This window comes from Hypanus sabinus, chromosome 14 (assembly GCF_030144855.1).
Source record: "Hypanus sabinus isolate sHypSab1 chromosome 14, sHypSab1.hap1, whole genome shotgun sequence".
In the NCBI taxonomy this organism is placed as follows: Eukaryota; Metazoa; Chordata; class Chondrichthyes; order Myliobatiformes; family Dasyatidae; genus Hypanus; species Hypanus sabinus.
Genome location: NC_082719.1, coordinates 82,321,562 through 82,343,495, shown reverse-complemented (window position 1 = coordinate 82,343,495; position 21,934 = coordinate 82,321,562). Strand labels below are relative to the sequence as shown.

General features: G+C 42.2%; 1 protein-coding gene across 2 annotated transcripts in view; it reads right to left on the bottom strand.

Moving 5' to 3' along the window:
• Positions 1 to 21,934, bottom strand: part of ca9 (carbonic anhydrase IX) — an 82,853-nt gene that overhangs the window by 26,475 nt on the left and 34,444 nt on the right. For both annotated transcript variants that reach the window (XM_059989536.1, XM_059989535.1), the window contains exon 7: positions 7,898 to 8,055. In XM_059989536.1, the coding sequence (XP_059845519.1) occupies positions 7,898 to 8,055 (158 nt within the window). The remainder of the gene's footprint in view (positions 1 to 7,897; positions 8,056 to 21,934) is intronic.

Here is a 21,934-nt window from a genome sequence, read left to right as displayed (position 1 = left end):
CACCCCCTTCCCCTTCCTCTATTACTATGCTGACCTTCAACCTCTTTTCACCTGCCTATTACTTTCTCTTGGGTCCTTTCCTCCTTCCCTTTTCCTAGGGTCCACTCTTCTCTCCTGTCAGATTCCTTTTTCTCCAGCCTTGACCTTTCCCACCCACCTGGCTTCACCTATCACCTTCCAGCTAGCCTCCTCCCCTCCCCCCACCATTTTATTCCGGCATTGTCCCCTTTCTTTCTCAGTCCTGAAGAAGTGTCTCGGACCTGAAACATCGACAGTCTATTCATTTCCATAGATGCTGACTGACCTGCTGAGTTCCTCCAGCATTTTGTGTGTGTTGCTGTAGAATTTGTTAGAGTGCTTGGCGAGAATCTAAACATCTTTAATGTCGCTTCCTTGTGATTGCAATAATATGCTGTTCCCAAGACAGGTCACTTGATATGCTAATGTTCATGAATTGTGTCCAGGAGGGCTTTGTGAGCCAAAACCTACAGAAGGGCCAGTATCAGACCTGAACTACGAGAATGTAGCTGAGCAAGTGGTTGGGGTTTCAGTGAGAGAGCATTTGGGAGTTAGTGACCATAACTCTGCAAGTTTCAAGGTAGTTAGGATAAAGATGACTGAAAATTGGTCAAAGACTAAGTAAAATTTATTATCAAAATATGCGTATGTTACCATATACTACCCTGATATTAATTTTCTTGCAAATATTTACTGGAAAGTAAATAGAATTTATGAAAGATGTTCCATAAGAATGACTCACTAACAACCAATGTGCCAGAGAAGGTGAATTGTGCAAATAGTAAAAAAAACTGAGAACATGAGTTGTAAGGACACCTTGAAAGTGAGTCTACAGGTTGGAGAATCAATTCGGAGTTGGGGTGAGTGAAGTAATCCAGTTCAGGAGCCTGATGGTTGAAAGTAATAAATGTTCCTGGATCTGGGGGGAGTGTGATTTCAACATGATGAGACCTGGGAAAGGCTGGGAGCAACTACTTGCAAGTAAATCAACAACCAGTAACTGGGAGTCATTTAATTTAAAACAGTGAGAGTTCAGGACCAATATGCTCCCTAAAGGGTGAAGGGTTAGGAAAAGTCTCAGGAACCATGGATTTCAAGTGATAGATTAATGGAATCATAGAGTTTTACAGCACACAAACAGGCCCATTAACCCACCTTGTCTGTGCCAACCAGTACGCTAATCAATGCTAATCCGTTTGTCTGCATTAAGTCCCGTATATGTGTGGTGAACTACATATACCTGTCTGGACACGCCGCTCTGCTGACTGCTCCTGTGGCTCCTCCCACAGACCCCAGTATAAAGGCGATTGGGACACTGCTCCTCCCTCAGTCTTCGAGATGTCATGCTCCCTTTTGCTGTTAATAAAAGCCTATCATTCACTTCCAGTCTCCTGGATTTACTGATGGTGCTTCAATATGGTACCCTTTCCAATCCAAGTGCCTGTCCACTCAGCTTGAAAAGTAACTGTATGAGCCTCCATCACTTCCTTTGGCACCTTGATCCCCTTTAAAATTCCTCCCTTCCCACCTTAAACCTGTACTTCCTAGTTCTAGACTCCCTTACCCTGTAAGTACAATTCTTTTAAAATCTTTTTATTAATTTTAAACAAACATAAATGAAATATGAATACAGAGAGTTTGAGAGTACATAATTAATAGGTTAAAGTATAAATACAAATAGATGATAATCCATATATAATAACCTCCCAAACTCATAGTAGGAAATACAATTCTAACTACATTATCCATGCCACTAATAATTTTATAAACCTTCATATGCCAACTCGACATGGGCACTAGCCCCCACCCCCAGCAACGAGGACATCTTCAAAAGATGATGCCTTAAGAAAGGTGGCATCCATCATTAAGGACCCCCATCACCCAGGACGTGCCCTCTTCTCATTGCTACCATCAGGGAGGAGGGACCGAATCCTGAAGACACACACAATGTTTTAGGAGCAGCTCCTTCTCCTGTGACATTGGATTTTATATAATGCACTTATATACACTACCCCACAGTAATAATAAAAACACAATAAATATAAGAAATATATATACTGCTGCAAAACAACAAATTTCATGACATTTGCCAGTGTTATTAAACCCGATTCCGATTCTGATATTGTCTTTCCTCAGCTTATGATATTGAGTGCTTAGATGATGAAAAAAGGATGCATTTGGCAGGTATAGAGAACAGAAAAATGGAGTTCCCTGACAGCAATGCTGAAGGATTAAGGGGTGCTCAGGAATTAGAAGGCAAAAAGCAAGCTTGAGGGGGTTACTAAACATCACTGGAACATGGCCGCAGGCTGCTCCCAGCACAATCCTCACTGAATTGAATTGACGCAAATGACACATTTCATTGTAAGTTTGGATTTTTTTTGATGTACATGTGACAAAGAAAGCTTATCGTTAATCTTTAAAAATACAGTATCACTTGCGGACAAAATTAAGGAAAATTCCAAAGCGTTTTGTAAGAGTGTAAGAATGGGAAGAAGGTAACCCGAGAGAAAGGTGCATTAGGATGTAATCTGTAGCTGGAGATGGAGGAAATCACAATCAAGAGAAAATCTGCAGATGCTGGAAATCTGAGCAACATGTACAAAATGCTGGAGGAACTCAGCAGGTCAGGCAGCATCCATGGAAAACAGCACAGTCGACGTTTCGGGCTGAAACCCTTCTGCCTTTGTCCTGCCTTCGTCCGTCCTGAAGGGTTTCGGCCTGAAACATCGACTGTGCTTTTTTCCATAGATGGCATCTAGCCTGCTGAGTTCCTCCAGGATTTTCTGTCTGGAGATGGAGGATGTGGGTGAGGTGTTAAATAATCAAAATCAGAATCAGGTTTATTATCACGTGAAATTTGTTAACTTAGCAGCAGCAGTTCAATGCAACACTTGATCTAGCAGAGAGAAAAATCTAGTAATAATTAATAAACAAATAAATCAATTATGTATATTGAATAGATTAAAAGCGTGCAAAAACAGAAATACTGTATAGTAAAAAAAGTGAGGTAGTATCCAAAGCTTCAATGTCCATTTAGGAATTGGATGGCAGAGGGGAAGAAGCTGTTCCTGAATTACTGAGTGTGTGCCTTCAGGCTTCTGTATCTCCTACCTGATGGTAACAGGGAGGAAAGGGCATGCCCTGGGTGCTGGAGATCCTTAGTAATGGATGGGTCCTTTCTAAGACACCACTCCCTAAAGAGGTCCTGGGTACTTTATAGGCTGGTACCCAAGATGGAGCTGACTAGATTTACAAACTTCTGCAGCTTCTTTCGGTCCTGTGCAGTAGCCCCTCCATACCAGACAGTGATGCAGCCTGTCAGAATGCTCTCCATAGAAGATTTTGAGTGTATTTGTTGACATGCCAAATCTCTTCAAACTCCTAATAAAGCATAGCCACTGTCTTGCCTTCTTTATAACTACATCGATATGTTGGGACCAGGTTAGATCCTCAGAGATCTTGACACCCAGGAACTTGAAGCTGCTCATTCTCCCCACTTCTGATCCATCTATGAGGATTTGTATGTTTTTTATAGAATGATAAAGACATCTTAGTTGGAGAATACAGGGAAGGAGCAAAATGAAACTCTGGAATGTGTTACCATTAAAAAAGAAGTCTCAGATATTGTGGTATGCTTAAGGTAGATAAATCCTTCGGGCTGATATATATGTTAGACTGCCATGGGAAACAAGAGGAATTGAATGATTGCAGGGGGCACTGAAAGATGTTTTAATGTCTTTACTGGCTCCACAGGAGAAGGGGTAAAACCAGTTACTTTGGGCTGATGGGGCTCGTTAGCCGTGGTTGGCAGCTCATCAAGAGGAAGGAAAACTCTGATCTCAAATCTCTGCTGCCTTGTGGCTAACCCATTCGCGGGGAAGGCTTCAGCAGTAAACTCGGAGGGAAAAGTCCAGGGCTGGAGTCCCTAAGGCAGCCCTACATTGAGCTCAATACTGACTGGCAACTCCTGTGACTCTGCTGGTGCCAAACTGTATTGGTCTCTGCCATTCCTTTGGGTTCATCAGATGCGTGGAGAGGGGGAGCTTGCTACACGGACAACAGCTTGCACTCCATATCCTACTGCCCAGGTTTGCAAATCTAGACAGCTAGGATGCAATATCCATGGCCTGACTGACAGAGGCCCTCACTCACTCACTGGCTACACAACATAATAAGATAAAGAGCACTACAGTAATAAAAAAAACTCGATGAATATAAACACATATAAATATAAATGTGTTTAAGATTGCTTATATACATAGATTGATTGTATGTCCATTAAGTGACACTAGGTACAGGACTGTCTGTACATAAAGTGACTGTGATAGAAAATGATAAAGTAGTTGTGGTTGGTGGGTGATGGTGTTGATCAGCCTTACTGCTTGGGGAAAGTAACTGTTTTTGAATCGGATGGTCCTGCTGTGGATGCTACATAGCCTCCTCCCTGATGGGAGTGGGTGAGTGGGATCCTTCATGACGTTACTGGCCTTGTTGGCATCTTTCTGTATATATGTCCTTGATAGTGATTAGGCTGGTGATATGTTGGCCAGCTTTGGCTGCCCATGGTAGAGTCTTCCTGCCTGCCGCAGTGCCGTTTCCGTACTAAGCAGTGATCGAGCTTGTTAGGATGCTCTCTACTGCACATCTGTAGAATGATGAAAGTATAGGTGTTCATGGTCCAGCTCCCTTCAGCCCCCTCAGAAAGCAGAGCTGTTGGTGAGCTTTCCAGATTGTGTACAATGTGGACGGGGACCACGAGAGGTTGCGTGAGATGTGCGTTCCCAGGAGTCTGAAACTGGTTGCAGTTTCCCCCGCAGTGCCGCCGATGTAAAGAGGGGAATGGGTGGTATGAGTTCTCCTGAAGTCAATAACCACCTCCTTTGTCTTGTTGACATTAAAGACAAGGTTATTTGCCTTACACCAGGCCTCAAGCACTTCCATTTTCTCTCTGCAGGCCGTTTCAGCATTGTTGGTAAAAAGCCCCACCACTGTCATGTTTTCTTTGGGCTGCACTGAATCCAGGGTATCGTTTTCTTTTTCATTCTCCTTTACACTTGTGTACAGGCGTCCCCTGCTTTGCGATTGTTCGCTTTACACCACTTCGCTTTTACAAAAGACCTATTTGTAACCTGTTTTTGCATTACAAAGAGGGTTTTCGCTTTTACGAAAATTTTTCCCATATAAATTAATGGTTCTTTGCTTTATTCCATTTTGGCTTAAGAAGGATTTCATAGGAACACTCTACCCTTGTAAAGTGGGTGAGGGGGACACACCTGTACTGGAAATGACATTAAGCAATTCTGAATCTTACAGAAGATGTTGTACCAAATATGTACCATTATTCAGCAAGGGAGGAAGAAATAGGCCTGAGAAACTCATGTTAGTGGTAAGGAAGTTAATGGAAAACTTTCAGAGGGACAGGATAAACTTGGAAAGGTAGGAATTAATCTAAGATAGTCAATATGGAGGGAGATAGTCTAACCAATTTGACTGAATTTTTGAATTGTTGATGAGCTCAGTGTATTTGGAGTCAAGGCACATTGGTAAATTGGATACAAAACTGGATTGGTAATAGGAGGTGGAGGTTGATGATTGGAGGATTTCTTTGTGATTGAAAGCTTATAATGAAAACTATCCCATGGGGATCAGTGTTACGACCCCTAATTTTTGCTAGTTTGTTGATGTGGACGTAAGTCTGAGCACGTTCACAAAAGGCATGCAAGTCCGTGGTGGTGTTGGTAAAGAAGTCACAGGGTGACATTTATAATTTGTAAGAAGGGCAGATCAATGATAGATGGAACTTATTCCTGGTAAGTGTGAGGTGAGGCAGTTCGGGAGGACTAATAGGGTAGGACATATGCAGTAAGTGGTGGCTGCCTGCACTCGTGGGAAGCCAGCACTGATGGCAAACTCTGGTACTTGATATGCTTGCCACTCTTCATGGAAGTGTGGATATCCTTGTGCAAACACAATGCCCAGGAACCCTGCTGATGCTGTGGTGAGCAGCAGATTGAGAGACGCAGTTGAGATCTTGAGGTTCTGAGGCAGGAAAGTAGAGTTCATTTGACTTTGGCCTCTATGCAGAGAATACAAGAACAAAGGCTTTCTTGCACAATACATACACAGGAGGCCACTGTATGCCTGTGGTCTTCTGCTGCTGTAGCCCATCCACTTTAAGGTTTGATGTTGTGCATTCGAAGATGCTCTTCTGCACACCACTGTTGTAACATGTGATTATTTGAGTTACTGTCGCCTTCCTGTCAGCTTGAACCAGTCTGGCCATTCTCCTCTGACCACTCTCATTCACAGGGCATTTTCACCCACAGAACTGCTGCTCACTGAATCTGTTTTTGTTTTTTTCACCACTCTCTCTAAACTCTAAAGACTATTGTGCATGAAGATCCTGGGAGATCAGCAGTTTCTGAGATACTCAAACCACCCCATCTGACACCAGCAATCAAAGCCACTTGGATCACAGTTCTTTGCCATTCTGATTTTGGTCTGAGTAACAACAAAACCTTTGTATCATGTCTGTATGCTCTTATGCATTGAGTTGCTGCTGCATGATTGCCTGATTAGATATTTGTTTGCATTAACAAGAAGGTGTACAGGTGTACCTAATAAAGTGGCCATTGAAGGTATATAATAAAATATATAATGAAATAACAGAAAAATAGCATTGTCAGCACTAAATCAGACATGTTCTTATTGAGTCTGATATAAGTAGCTGAATGCTATACTATATCTATACTAATTTGTATGAGCCAAATTCATAATGGAAAGTATTTCACTCAGAAATGATCACTAGTATGCTTTTTAGAACATAGAATATAGAATAGTACAGCACAATACAGGCCTTTCAGCCCACAATGTTGTGCCGACCGTTAAACCCTGTCTCCCATTATAAGCCCCCACCTTAAATTCCTCCATATACCTGTCTAGTAGCCTCTTAAATTTTGCCTGGGTTTAGTTGTATCTATGTTCAAGTTGTACAGGAAGCTCAAGCACCAACAGATGCAGTTTCAAGGTTCTAACTTGCCTGATCAAAATTTCTCCCCTACTTACAGACACACATCCTCTCACAGGATTACACTGCCCTCTTGTTGATCTGGTTCATGTTGTCAAACTGATGACCTTTGCACGTGGACGTTTTTGTCTTTCAACATTTGGTTATCTCTGGAGTATTTAATTTCACTACAGTTCTTTTGGTGGCTCTACTTCCATATCTAAATCTGGAGACAATCCAGATAACTGGAGTAACTACGTGCACAAGAGAAAGCTAATGAGAAAGTGCTTATTCAATCTGACAGCTGTTCCTGGTGATCATCAATCCGAAGCATTAAATGATTCACCATGGTGCTGTGCAAACTAGCGATGTGCAGCATGGATACTATTACTTATGCCGATTGCAAAATTTACTGTGTTTGTTTCCTTTTAAAATGGGGATCGCATAGTGGCGCAGTGGTTGGCGTTACTTCTACAGTGGCAGTGATCAGAGTTCGATCCTCACCTCTGCCTGTAAGGAGTTGTACATTCTCCATGACTGCATAGTCTGCTCCAGTTTCCTCCCACATTCCAATAATGTACAGGTTCAGGTTAGTGAGTCGTGGGCATGCTATGTTGAGACACCCGTGGGCTGCCCCCAGCACATACTCGGACCGCATTGGTTGTTGACACATAGGATGCATTTCATTGTATGTTTTGATGTTTCAATGTAGATGTGACAAGTAAAGCTATTCTTTACCATCTACAGAATATCTGCATTACACAGTATAAGGTAATGTTACAGTAAAATGGTCCATTTTCTTTTTTTAAGCTATTCTCAAAATAGTTCACTGAAGGAGCAAGAAAGTAGGTTTGAAAAATAGCAGCATACCTGTGCTTTCGAAAGCTGGACAGTATCATTGAAGACAGTCCAGGTAACGGTTTGAAAACAGGGTGGAGTTGTCAGCGATCCATTATATCTGAAGAATCGGTACAGCTGACGAGGTAACAAAGTGCCTATGTCAAAACCAGGAATTTGCACCTTGACACCTAAAATGGAATCAAAGTGGGTTCAGTTTAAAGATCATCCCAATACAAATTAAATATTGGAAACTGTAAAATTCAAGGGAAAACCAGAAATAAACATGAATTTTAATAGACAACAGTTTTATTGTCATAAGTACAGTCAATAAATATTATTTTTCCTCCCACAAAAATCAATTTGGAACAGAGCTTTTGTGACACCTGTAAAAAGAAATGTGTGGAATATTTTGTAGAAGAATGTAATCTGTTGCGATATATCACATTGGTCAGGTGTGGTAGTGACCTTCATTCAAAATGTATACTAATGTGCAGAATGGTTTATAAGCACGTGTGAAAGGGTGAAAAGGTCTCCTGTGATTTAAACACAGCGGTATCTACAGCCCTCCTGTTCTCACATTTCAGTTCAAAGTTTTGGACATAAGTCAACTTATTCAGAGGGGGTGAGGAGGGAAAGTGCTCATGAAGGAATGTAAGAGACAATACGAGAAAGGAAGAAAAGGAAAACAAAAAATTATGAAGTGCAGAGGTTAGAGATTAAACAGCAGAGATTAAATTAGAAAGTCCTCCTCCCCCAAACAAAAGAACATTTGGATCTTTTGAGTGAGCACTTTGCGTCCGTTGATTGGAATGTATGGCAGCAGGTCAATTTTGTTCTATTTATATGAATGTTTTTTTTGTCACACTGGATGCATGTATTAGCTCCATTGAAAGCACATCTGCATTGCTTAAGGCTCTTAAAGAGGACATAAGCTGTGGCTGAGGATCATGCAGGAAGTGAACCTCACCTGCAAGTTATAGGAGAAAGTTGACCCCACATTTTCAGATAATATTTTCAAGGCTTTAGGGCAGAAGGTGGAAAGTAGGAGATGTGACCTGGATTTACAGGATGCCACAAGACACACTGAGAGGATAGAACCATAGAACACTACAGCACAGCACAGGCCCTTCAGCCCTCCATGTTGTGCTGACCCATATAATCCCTAAAAAAAAAGTACTGAACCCATAGTGTTGGAATGAAGGCCAGGTCTGGATGTAGAAGCACAAGGCACTCAAGTGTCTCCCGGGATGTAAGGCCCAGGAATGCATTGTCAACTGCACACACTGTCAGCTATCTAACCTGAGCATAATCCTGAGGGCCGGAAGCCACACCACCAGAGGCTGCAGGAGCACAGGGCATGAGTGTGTCCTCCAGCTCCTCGAGGGAATGACATTGGCTTTTGTCGCAATAGCATTTACTGGGCCTTCAGCCTGTGGCAGGGGCTGAATCCACTGAAGGTGATGATAGAGAGGATGGGGCAAGCTCAGACTGATGCCGTCACACTGTGGATTACAGAGTCACAGAAACCTGGTGTTGAACAGATCATCTGGATGGCTGAGGCACCAACTAGGAGAGGCAGCAGTGGTCCTGTAAAGGCTTTTGTCTCCCAGGAAGACAGCATTTGACTTTTTAGCAAACCCCTACATCTGTTAGTGCCATTTTCTTTTTACTACCTCGATGTACGAGGGGTGATTGATAAGTTCATGGCCTAAGGTAAAAAGAGTCAATTTTTAAAAAACTAGCACATTTCTTATTCAACATAGACCCCTCCTACATGTACACACTTAGTCCAGCGGTCGTGGAGCATACGGATCCCTTCTTTGTAGAACTGGTCCACAGGAGGGATGATTGATAAGTTTGTGGCTGAAGGTAGAAGCCGATGAGTTATTAACTTCAGACTTTCTGCATTATCACACAGAAGTTGAACTGCATGTGTATGTAACAAGAGTGTCTTGGACCTCCAGGTGTCCACAGATGGGTGATTGATAAGTTTGTGGCCTAAGGTAAAAGGAAATGAGTTATATAGCTCAAGTTACATGCACATGCAGTTCAACTCTTTGAGTGAAAATGCAGGAAGTTTGAAGTTAATAACTCATTTCCTTAGGCCACGAACTTCTCAATCACCCCTGCTGTGGACCACCTCTGGAGGTCCAAGACGCCGACTTCTACAAAGAAGGGATCCAGATGCTCCACGACCGCTGGACGAAGTGTGTAAATGTAGGAAAAATAAACGTACTAGGTGTTCTAAAATTGACTCCTTCTACCTTAGGCTGCGAACTTATCAATCACCCCTTGTAATTACAATTAGAATCAGGTTCATTATTACTGACACATGTTAAGAAATTTGTTGTTTGGTGATAATGGTGCAGTGCAAGACATCAAAAGATAAGTTACAGAAATAAATAGCGTAAAATTGGAAGACTGAGGATGTATTCAAGGACCATACAGAAATCTGAAGGTGGGAGTGGAAGAGACTGGCTGAGTTTGCAAATTTTGCAGCTTTTTCCAATCCTGTGCAGTGGCCCCTTCATACCAGATAAGAACATAAGAAATAGTTGCAGGAGTAGGCCATCTGGCCCATCGAGCCTGATCTGCCATTCAATGAGATCATGGCTGATCTGACAATGGATTCATCTCCACCTACCTGCCTTTTCCCCATAACCCTTGATTCCCTTATTATGCAAAAATCTATCCAACCTTGTCAAATTTATTTAGCTAGGTAGCCTTCACTGCTTCATTGGGTAGAGAATTCCACAGATTCACCACTCTCTGGGAAAAGCAGTTCCTCTTCATCTCTGTCCTAAGTCTACTCCTCCAAATCTCCTCCAAAACTAGGGGCTATGTCCCCTAGTTCTAGTCTCACCTACCAGTGGAAACAACTTTCCTGCTTCTAACTTATCCATCCCATTCATAACTTTATATGTGTAATCCTGCAGTTCAGCCGGCATGTGTTTGTCCAGGGGAAGACAGCTTCTGGCCCAGCCAAACTGAGAAATCTTGTTTGTGTGGATGCTGCGTGATGTGTTGCCTGGTTACAAATCCACACCGCAAAATATCAGACAGTACACCATATGCAATTAAGCAATTGAACCTTATGAATCTTAATCTGACTATAGTGTTACTAAAGAAAATAAAAAGAAAAAGGGCCCATTTGAATGAAGTAATCTAAAGTGCACATTGGAGCTCACAGAATCGTCCATTCATCCCCCATCAACCTCCTCCAAGCATCACTGACCGTCGGACCCTCGTTCTGAGTCCATTCCATCAAGGGGTCTACTAGGTCTTTCCATTTGTGTCTTCTCTCTTCATCTCTTGCAGATGAAAGACCGCAAAATCCCTGCTCCCAGACTCACAAGAAAGAACAACATGCCTCTCATTGGCTAGCATACATTCCAAAGCCCCCGTTATCTCTAGTCATGGCCCAAACTTTGCTGCTACAGAGAAACCATTACCTTAGCAGTGAAACATTACAGAGAGACCATTACATTAGCAGTGGGACCTTATAAAGCGATACATATGTTTCTATAAGATCTTCTCTCATTCTTCTGAATTCCAGCAAGTACAGTCCCAGGCGACTCAATCTCTCCTCGTAGTCCAACCCCCTCATCTCTGGAATCAACCTGGTGAACCTCCTCTGCACCGCCTCCAAAGCCAGTATATCCTTCCTCAAGTAAGGAGACCAGAACTGCATACAATACTCCAGGGGCGGCCTCACCAGCACCCTGTATAGTCGCAACAAGAGATGGCAATGTAAGTGTTCTTCATAGTGGTATAACAATGGTCAAGTGTGTTGGCTCCTCTGGTTCCACAGGTAGTATTTTGCAGTAGTTGGTCAGAGATGTCCTCAAGCTGGCCTGGTTGAAACACCCCACAGTGACAGGGAAGGTATTGGTGTGACAGCTGATCACCGGGCTCAGCTCCTCTGGTGCGTGTCTGATGTTGGTCAGAGGTGTAATGTATACCTATACCAGGATGACGGCAGAAAACTCCCTCGGAAGACAAAATGGATGGCATTTAACTGCTAGATGTTCCAGGTCGGATGAGCACGGTTGAGACATATGTTACAGAAAAGTGCAGGGAAAAGGCCAGCAATATCATAAAGGATCACTCCACTGCCCCCAACCCCGCTGATGGGCTGGTTATCCCACTCTCATCAGGGAAGAGGCTATGCAGCATCCACACCAGGAACACCAGGAACAAAAGAAGTTACTCGCCCCAAGCCATCGGGCTGATCAACACTTCCATGCATTAACTCACCCACCGGCAGTACATCCACATCAGCCACTCCTCTCGAATGTCCTTCAGCACCCTTCAAATCCCCAGTGCACTGCCACTTCATGCTGATACTCTGCACCACATACCGACACCGACAGTCACTCTGCTGTGTTTTCATATGCCCTACTGCTAAACGAAAGATTACCTCTTGCCAAGAGTCAGTTTGTGACTTTATCATTTCCTGTCAGTCACCATATGCACAGAAGCGTCTGTACCAAGCGTCACTTTATGTAAATACAATCAGTCTATGTATATAAGCTAATCTTATATTATATACAGTTACACTGTATATAAACACTGTTTTATAGGATTGCTTATATATTTTTTTAACTGTGTTTTCATTCTGCATTGGATCAGGAATATCAATCATTTTGTTCTCTTTTACACTCACATACAGTAAACAATCCTGAATGAATCTGTCTGGAAGGCACACAAGACAAGAGGTATTTTATTGAATCTTGTGCCAATAATAAACCCCTCCATCACCACTCTGATCTTAAGTCTGCTGAGCCCAGAGATATTCAATGCCATCATACGAGGCCAAATGTTGTCTCCTACAGGGAAAGTCAGGAGCCTTCATATAACGACACTGTTATCACTGTGTAGTTCTTAGTGAGATCCAACTGACACAAGACATGCAGTACAAAAGCAATGACACTCCTAATGATAAGAAAGCCTGTTTTTGCAGAGAACCAGATGGAGTTTCTGAATGCAGCAGTCGATGCCAGTCTTCAAAATATGCTGCTGTGAGCTCCAGCCCTAGTTGTACGAAAACACCCAGGTCACATTGACAGCTGCTGACACTGTGATCCTTGACGAATTTGTGTCTGCTACAGATGTCGTTGAAATTAGACTCATTTTCTTGAAAGAGTTACTGGTGAGAAATTTGCAGCCGATCTAGATGAATATGGCTCCTCAAGTGGGAATTTAGACTACAAAGGGAATAAGGACCACCTCAGGAATTAGCACAAAGGAATCACCCAGATGGACATGGAAACTGTAGCTCAATAAATCTAGCTGGTCAGGAAATGAAATTAAGCCAGCTGCAGTGGCTAATCTATAGAGGCTATAGATAACAGGTACTGATACGAGATAAAGAATAATGTGCGTACATTCCACTGTAAGAACCTTGGAGATAGCAGCAGCAACTATTTACACAGGACAGTAGGCCAGAGACACAATGACTCAACACAAGAATGTAGTGGAGGCAAAGTGCTGCAGTCAGGACTGTTCCCCTGGCAACCATAGGGTCTTGGATGCAGCCAAGGAAAGCCTAAACTGTATGACCAGCAGACTAACAGATAATCAGAGACCTGATTAAAGTAATAGCAAAGCTAAGTGAAATATGAGGGCCTTCACAGGAAGTAATCATACAACTTTTAAGGACTCCATACAGCTCATCTTCACAGCATCAATTTTATTTGTACAATTTTCCTTCTTTTGCATATCGGTTGTCAGTCTTTGTTTATGTATAGTGTTTTGTAAGATTCTATTGAAATTCTTTTTCCCTGCAAATGCCTGCAAGAAAAGGTATCTCAAGATAGTATATAGTAACACACACCACTTTGGTAATAACTATACCTGGAAATTTGAAATTTGTACTAATGATGTTGCGGAAGACTGATTGCACAACAGTTGCTTACCCGACTGGTCTGGGGCTGGTAAAGACATTGTCTGAGCTTAAGGTGCATCTTATCTCTGTAACATCCAGTAAGCTGATCAGTCCCTTCACCCCCTGAAGACATGTGTAACAGTTGATCAAAGTAAGCAGGCAACTGCCTGACATTAGAAGTGACATGAGAAAGCAATTCTGCACTCCACACCAGTTTCCCCTTCTAATCCTACCTGTCCATCTTACTGTATTTCAGTTCACCAACAGTCCTCTGTTCTTTCCCCATTTTATGGTGCTTAGAGACACCCATGACTTGAACAACATGAGTTGAGCAGAGACCCTAAATTCAGACCGAGATGTATTTGTCACATATACAGTCTAATTCCCATTTGCATTATGAACCAACACACCCAAGGTTGTCACGAGGAAATCTGCAGATGCTGGAAATTCAAGCAACACACACAAATTGCTGGTGGAACACAGCAGGCCAGGCAGCATCTATAGGAGAAGTATAGCCGACGTTTCAGGCCGATGGGTCTCGGCCCGAAACGTCAACAGTGCTTCTCCCTATGGATACTGTCTGGCCTGCTGTGTTCCACCAGTATTTTGTGTGCGTTACACCAAAGGTTATGCTGTGGACAGCCCGCAAGTGTTGCCACACATTCTGGTGCCAAGCCCCTTTCCCACCTTCTCCTTCACACAAATGCACAGAGGCCTCCAATCCCAGGAGAGGCTGCCTCCGGGCCTCTAGTCCTTAGCCCCAGACTCTCAGACAATGGGCCTTCAACCTCCAGCCTCTGGACTGGACACGCAAACTCGACCTTCGGTCCTCTTCCTCCAAAGTCACCAAACTCAGTCTACGACCTTTTGAGCTTTTTACCTCTGGACTTGCTGAGCTCTGGACTTTGATCTCCAGCTTCCAGTTTGTCAAGACAAAGACTTTCAGCATCTGCTACACAATGCTCTGCAGATTTTAACAACTTGAAAATGACCAGACACACACAGAATCACACCAATGGAATTATCCACTTGCTTGTAAGTGTTGGATGTTTGATTTTATTAAGGATGTTGAAAGATCCTTCTTGGTGCTGAATGTATTGAAGATATGCCAGGTTAGGAGAGAGCACTAAGGTCCAAAATAGCAGCATTGGCTTCAGATTAGTATACTAATTAGTATTAGTATGGTGACTATTAGTATAGGCTGAGTCGGGCGGTGCCGTGGAAGTCCATAGCGGGGGTATTCCCTTCTGCCACCTGTGTGGGATGGCCAGTCTGTCAGGACCCTGGGGACTTGTGGAAACTGTGTGGTGATTTCTTTTGAACTTATAGTCCTTTAACATCTTTGGACTATTTTTACTGTGTCCATGGTCTGTTTTTTTTTATCAATTATGCTATTCTTTGCACTGTTGTAACTATATGTCATAACAATGTGGTTTTGTGCAGGTCTTGTAGCTTTAGTTTTTGGTCTTGTTTGTCTGGTGGATTTGGGGCTCCTTTCTGGGGAACGCGCTAAGATGGTAGTGCGATATTAATACGCAGCAGCCTCTCCGGACTCTGGATTGGGGATTGCCAAAGTTATGTGGATTTTCTGGTGTAGTCTGTTTTATCATGTGCTTTTGTGATATAATTCTGGAGAAACGTTGTCTCATTTTTTAACTGCATTGCATCAGTGGTTTCTAAATGACAATAAACTGAATCCGAATCTGAATCTGAATATTGACTGGTGCCACTCCCTGCCTGTTCTCATGCTTCTTATGAATTTTCACTGCAAACAGTTCAACATCCTCACCAACATTTTAACCCATGTGAATTGGCCTCATAGGTATCTGCAAATGTCATAGACAATATTTTGGAACTCCAAGAAGACCTGCAACATCAAAGTAATGGATGCTAACAATCACAATATTTCTGAAGCAAGATATTGAAAGGAAAAACATTATGTCCACAAGAAGGGAAAGGAATTCTGAGACCGTCACATAATACTATTTCCAACAACTCCTCAGAGCTGGGTGAAGAGGCAAAGAATCATGAAAACATTTCCAGTCAGTGCTATCAGTTACAGAAGGTATATCACTGTGTATGTATGCCTATGGCAAAGACAAATTTTGACTTTAACATGAGACAAAGATCTAATGCTCCTGAAAGGTCATCAATTCAGTGAAAATTAGCTTTGGCCTGTCTGAAATTTGTGGGTCTTCACGTACAACATGATGTCCTTTGGGGAAATGCTACCAATACTACCTTCTGCCCCCATCCTTGCCAGTCCTGATGAAGCACCTTGGCTTGAAATGCCAACTGTTCGATCCTCTCCATAGATGCTGCCCGACCTATCGAGTTCCTCCAGCATTTCGTGTGTGTTGCGGTGAGTGTTACCACCTGAATCATCGAAGGGTAGAGGACCACATGCAAAGGGGCACAGTGAAGGCCGGCAGAGCGTGGGGAAGGACTGCAGTTTAGGTTTGCCATCACTGGGCACTGTGTCTGGTAGTCGCCTCCAGAAACACTGGAATGGTCGATTTTTCAAAAAGCTCACATGGGTGGTATTGGTGCTTTGTATCAACCTTGTCACACTATGAATTTAGTGATTACACAGGAAGAAGAATGTATAGACTGAATGAAACTATGAACGTAAAGAAAGTCGTGTACTATTTTCTATTTCGAAATGAATAAAATCCATTTTTATTTTATTTGTTTCCGAAATCCATTTTTGGAAATAAATAAGTTTGGCATTAGTTGCCACAATACCGAAGCAGTACTATGATGATGCATGGCCAATCATGTCCCTTTTCCTCCACCCACCCACCTTTCTCTTCACCTGGCCTCACCTATCACCTTCTAGCCTGTACCCCTGCACCTCCCCTCCCCACCTTCTTATTCTTGCTCTGTCCCTTTCCTTTCTAGTCCTGATGAAGGGGCTTAGCCCAAAATGTCAACTATTTATTCCCCTCCATAAATACTGCCTGACCTGCTGAGTTCTTCCAGCATTTTGCATGTGTTGTTCTAGATTTCCAGCATCTGCAGAATCTCTTGTGCTTACGTCTAGATTAGTTGAAATTGTACTCACAGTTTAGCAGACTACTATTATTGACTACAGCTCCAGCTTCAACATTATAATTCCAAGCAAACTCATCTCCAAACTCCTAGAATTTCGATTCAACGTCTCTTTCTGCAACTGGATCGTTGACTTACTGATCAACAGACCACAAACAGTCCCTCAACCTCTTCCTCGATGGTAACAAAACAAAAGAGCTGGTCACTGATTTCAGGAAAGTGGTGGTGTAAACAACCCTGTGCTGAGGTTGAGAGAGTGGAAAGTTTCAAGGTCCTACAAGCGAACATTACCAATATCCTGTCCTGGTTCTATCACATAGATGCCATGGTCAAGAAAGCTCACTAGTGCCTCCACCTCCTCAGGAGGCTTAAGAAATTTGGCATGCTGCCTTTGACTCTCAACTTTTTCTAATTAATGTACCATAGAAAGCATCTTGTCTGGATTCATCAAGGGTGAATAAGGTAACTGCTCTGCATAGGATCATAAGAAAGCCAAATATGCAGGACACAGCTCAGCACATCATGGAAACCAACGTCTCTTCCAAGGACTTTGTCTGCAACCCTCACTGCCTCAATGAAGCAGCCAACATATTCAAAACCCCAAACATTCTCTCTTCTCCCCCCACCCCACATGGCAAAAGATACAAACGCCTGAAAGCACTTGCCACCAGGGTCAAAAACACCCCTATCGTGCCATTATTAAACTATTAAAAGGTTCCCTAGTAGGGTAAAATGGACTGTTGACCTCACCATCTACCTTGTTATGGCCTTACATCTTATTGTCTACCTGCACTGCATTTTCTCTGTAACCAAAACCATAAGGTAAGACCATAAAACAAAGGATCAGAATTAGGCCTTTTGGTCCATTGAGGCTGCTCCGCCATTCAATCATGGCTGATCTTTTTTCTTCCCCTCACCCCCACTCCTCAGCCTTCTCCCTGTAACCTTTGCCGTGCCCGATAAAGAACCTATCGAATTCTGCCTTGAATACAGCCAATGACCTGGCCTCCGCAGTTGTCTGTGTAATAATTTCCACAAATTCACCACCTTTAGGCTAAAGAAAAGTATCCACATCTCTCTTTTAAATGGATGCCCCTCTATCCTATGGTTATGCCCTCTTGTCCTAGACTCCTCCACAATTGGAAATATCTACTCTGTCCAGACCTTTCAACATTCAAAAGGTTTCAGTCAGATCCCCCCTCTCCCCAACCTTCTAAATGCCAGCAACTACAGACCTAGAACTATTAAACTTTCCTCATATGATAACGCTTTAATTCCAGGAATCATCCATCTGATCCTCATATTTTTTTCTTAGATGAAATGCCCAAAACTGCTCACAATACTCAAGGTGAGGCCTCACCAGAACCTTATAAAGTTTCAGCATCACATCACATCTTGTATTCAAGACCTCTTGAAATGAATGCAAATTGCATTTGCCTTCCTCACCACCAAACAAACCTGCAAGTTAACCTTTAGGATGTTCTGCACAAGGACTCCCAAGTCCCTTTGTAGATCAGATTTTTGGATTTTCTCCCCATTTAGAAATTAGTCTGCATATTTATTTCTACTACCAAAGTGAATGACCATGCATTTTCCAAAATAGTATTTCATTTGCATTCACTTGTCCATTCTCTAAGTCCTTCTGCAGCCTCCTGTTTCCTCAACACTACCCGCCCCTCCATCAATCTTTGTATCATCTGCAAACTTGGCAACAAAACCATCTATTCCATCATCTAAATCATTTATACACAGCATAAAAAGAAGTGATCCCAACACTGACACCACTAGTCAGTGGCAGCCAACCAGAAAAGGATCCTATTACTCCCACTTGCTGTCTTCCTCCAATCAGCCAATGTTCTAACTACATTAGTAACTTTCCAGTAATACCATGGGCTCTTAACTTGGTAAGCAGCCTCATATGTGGCACCTTGACAAAGCTCTTCTGAAAGTCCAAATATACAATATCCACTACACTCCCTTTATCTATCCTACATGTAATCTCCTCAAAGAATTCCAATAGGTTCGTCAGGCAAGATTTTCCCTGAAGGAAACCATGCTGACTTTGTACTATTGTGTCCCGTGTCACCAAGTACTCCATCACCTCATCTTTAACAATTGATTCCAACATCCTTCCAACCACTGAGATCAGGTTATCTGGTCTGTAATTTCCTTTCTGTTGCCTTCCTCCTTTCTTAAATAGTGGAGAGGTATTGCAATTTTCCAGTCCTCTGGCACCATGCCAGACTCCAATGATTTTTGAAAGATCATTAGTAATGTCTCCACCACTACCTCTTTCATCTGGTCCTGGTGACTTATGTACTCTTTGGTCTTTCAGCTTTTTGAGCACTTTCTTCCTTGTAATAGTAACTGCACTCTCTTCTCTTCCCTCACACCCTTCAAAATCTGGCCCACTGCTAGTGTGTTTCACAATGAAAGCTGATGCAAAATGCTCATTTAGTTCATCTGCCATCTCCTTGACCCCCACTATTATTTCTCCAGCCTCATTTTCTAGTGGTCCTATATCCACTCTCATCTCTCTTTTATTTTTTACACACTTGAAAAAGCTTTTGCTTTCCATTTTGATATTGTTTGCTAGCTTGCTTTCATATTTAATCTTTTCCTTCCTAATGATTCTTTTGGTTGCTCTCTGTAGGGGTTTAAAAGCTACCCAATCCTATGTCTTCTCACTTTTGTTTTCTTTGCCATATGCCCTCTGTTTTGCTTTTTTACATTAGCTTTGACTTCCCTTGCCAGTCATGGTTGTACAATTTTGCCATTTGAATATTTCTTCATTTTTGAAATACATTTATCCTGCTACTTCCTCACTTTTCCCAGAAACTCACACCATTGCTGCTCTGCTGTTGTCCCTGCCAGCATCTCCTTCAAATTTACTTTGGCCAGCTTCTCTCTCATACCACTGTAATTTCCTTTACTCCACTGTAATACTGCTACGTCAGACTTTACTTTCTCCCTATCATATTGTGATCACTATCTCCTAAAGGCTCTTTTATGTTAAGCTCCCTAATCACCTCTGGTTTATTTCACAACACAAAATCCCCTAGCTGATCCCCTAGTAGGATCAACAACAAACTGGTCTAAAAAGCCATCTGATAGGCATTCAACAAATTCGCCCTCTTGAGTTCCATTTCCAACCTAATTTTCCCATTACTATCATAACATTGCCCTTTTGACATGCCTTTTTTATTTCCTGTTGTAATCTGTGATTCACATCCCAGCTACAGTTGGGAGACCTTTGTATAACTGCCATCAGGGTTCTTTTACCATTGCAGTTTCTTACTCAACCCACATGGATTCAACCTCTTCTGATCCTATGTCACATCTTTCTACTGATCTGATGCCATTCTTCTCTAGCAGAGCCATGCCATCCCCTCTACCTACTTTCCTATCCCTCTGATACAACGTGTAACTTTGACATTCAGCTTCCAACTACAACCATCTTTCAGCAATGATTTAGTGACGGCCACAACATCGTACCTGATGATCTGAAAACTTAATTCTGCACTCTGTTATCATTTTCGCTGTGTTGTTTTAACGAAATGATCTGTAAGTATGACATGCAAAACAAATTTTTTTCTCTTTGGTAGATGACAAAAATTAACCAATTTACCAACTTAGTTACAAGAAGAACACAATGCACTAAAGTTACCTTGAAGGAATCTGCACCTTCTGATTAAATCTCTTGATTGTGTTGTGACATGCTTAATTAATCATAAACCACTGAAGATTCCATTGAGCATTATGGAAACTCATTGCCCCTACCCAGTGGCTATCTTCATTGAGAATGAGATGTTATCTAAAACATCATCACTACATAATGCTGGCATTTATTATCAACATTTGTTACCGTCCTAAACTCAAACATGATTGTCACATGGCTAATGGAACACAAATGACCTTATCAATAAAATATGTTTGACTCCGCTACAGCATCAATGCGTACTCAAAGCTAGAAAAAGAAAGAAATCTATTTCCATTTCCTACCTTTACAGTCTGGTCCTCTGATGGAACCAATCTGCTCCATTTAAACTCAAAACAGCTCCACTTATTACTTCAACAAATAGAAAATCCTGCTTTCTTAGCTAAGGTTTCTCTTTTCCAAACCTGAAACTATTCTAAAACATTAACCTGGGTTTCAGCAATTAAGTTACAGAGAAAGGTTGAACAAGTTAGGTCTCTATTCATTGGAGCGTAGAAGGTTGAGGGGGGATTTGATCGAGGTATTTAAAATTTTGAGAGGGATAGATAGAGTTGACGTGAACAGGCTGTTTCCATTGAGAGTAGGGGAGATTCAAACTAGAGGACATGATTTGAGAGTTAGGGGGCAGAAGTTTAAGGGAAACACGAGGGGGTATTTCTTTACTCAAAGAGTGATAGCTGTGTGGAATGAGCTTCCTGTAGAAGTAGTAGAGGCCAGTTCAGTTGTGTCATTTAAGGTAAAATTGGATAAGTATATGGACAGGAAAGGAGTGGAGACTTATGGGCTGAGTGCGGGTAGGTGGGACTAGGTGAGATTAAGGGTTCGGCATGGACTAGGAGGGCCAAGATGGCCTGTTTCCGTGCTGTGCTTGTTATATGGTTATATGGTTATTAAACTGCAAATCATTTTACTTTCTTGCTTTATTTGGGATGAGGAAGGAAGTCCTATTGCCAGTCACACAGAATGGGTCACTGGACAGGTTTTAGAAGGAAGCAATCTTTGGACCAAAAGCAGATAAAAGTACTTGGCTTAGAAATGGATACGGGTATCGGAAAATAGTTTGTAACTGCAATGTGATGCACATTAATTTCCATGGGGGTTCTCCTGACATAGATGTAACCGTGGTGAGCGACATGAAAACTAGTATAAATAAGTTCTGGTGGGAATTCAGGAACATCATTACTACCATCTGGGAGGAAATACAGGAGCCTGAAGGCACACACTCAACTTTACACCACAAGTTCCCAACTTTTTTATGCCATGAAGCCTTAAGCCCTACCATTAACTGTGGGGTCAATGGACCCCAGGTTGGGAACTTCTGCACACAATCAGATTTCTGAATGGACAATGAACCAACCCATGAACATTATCTCACTATATTTTACTCTCTTTTTGCATTACTTTATTCAAT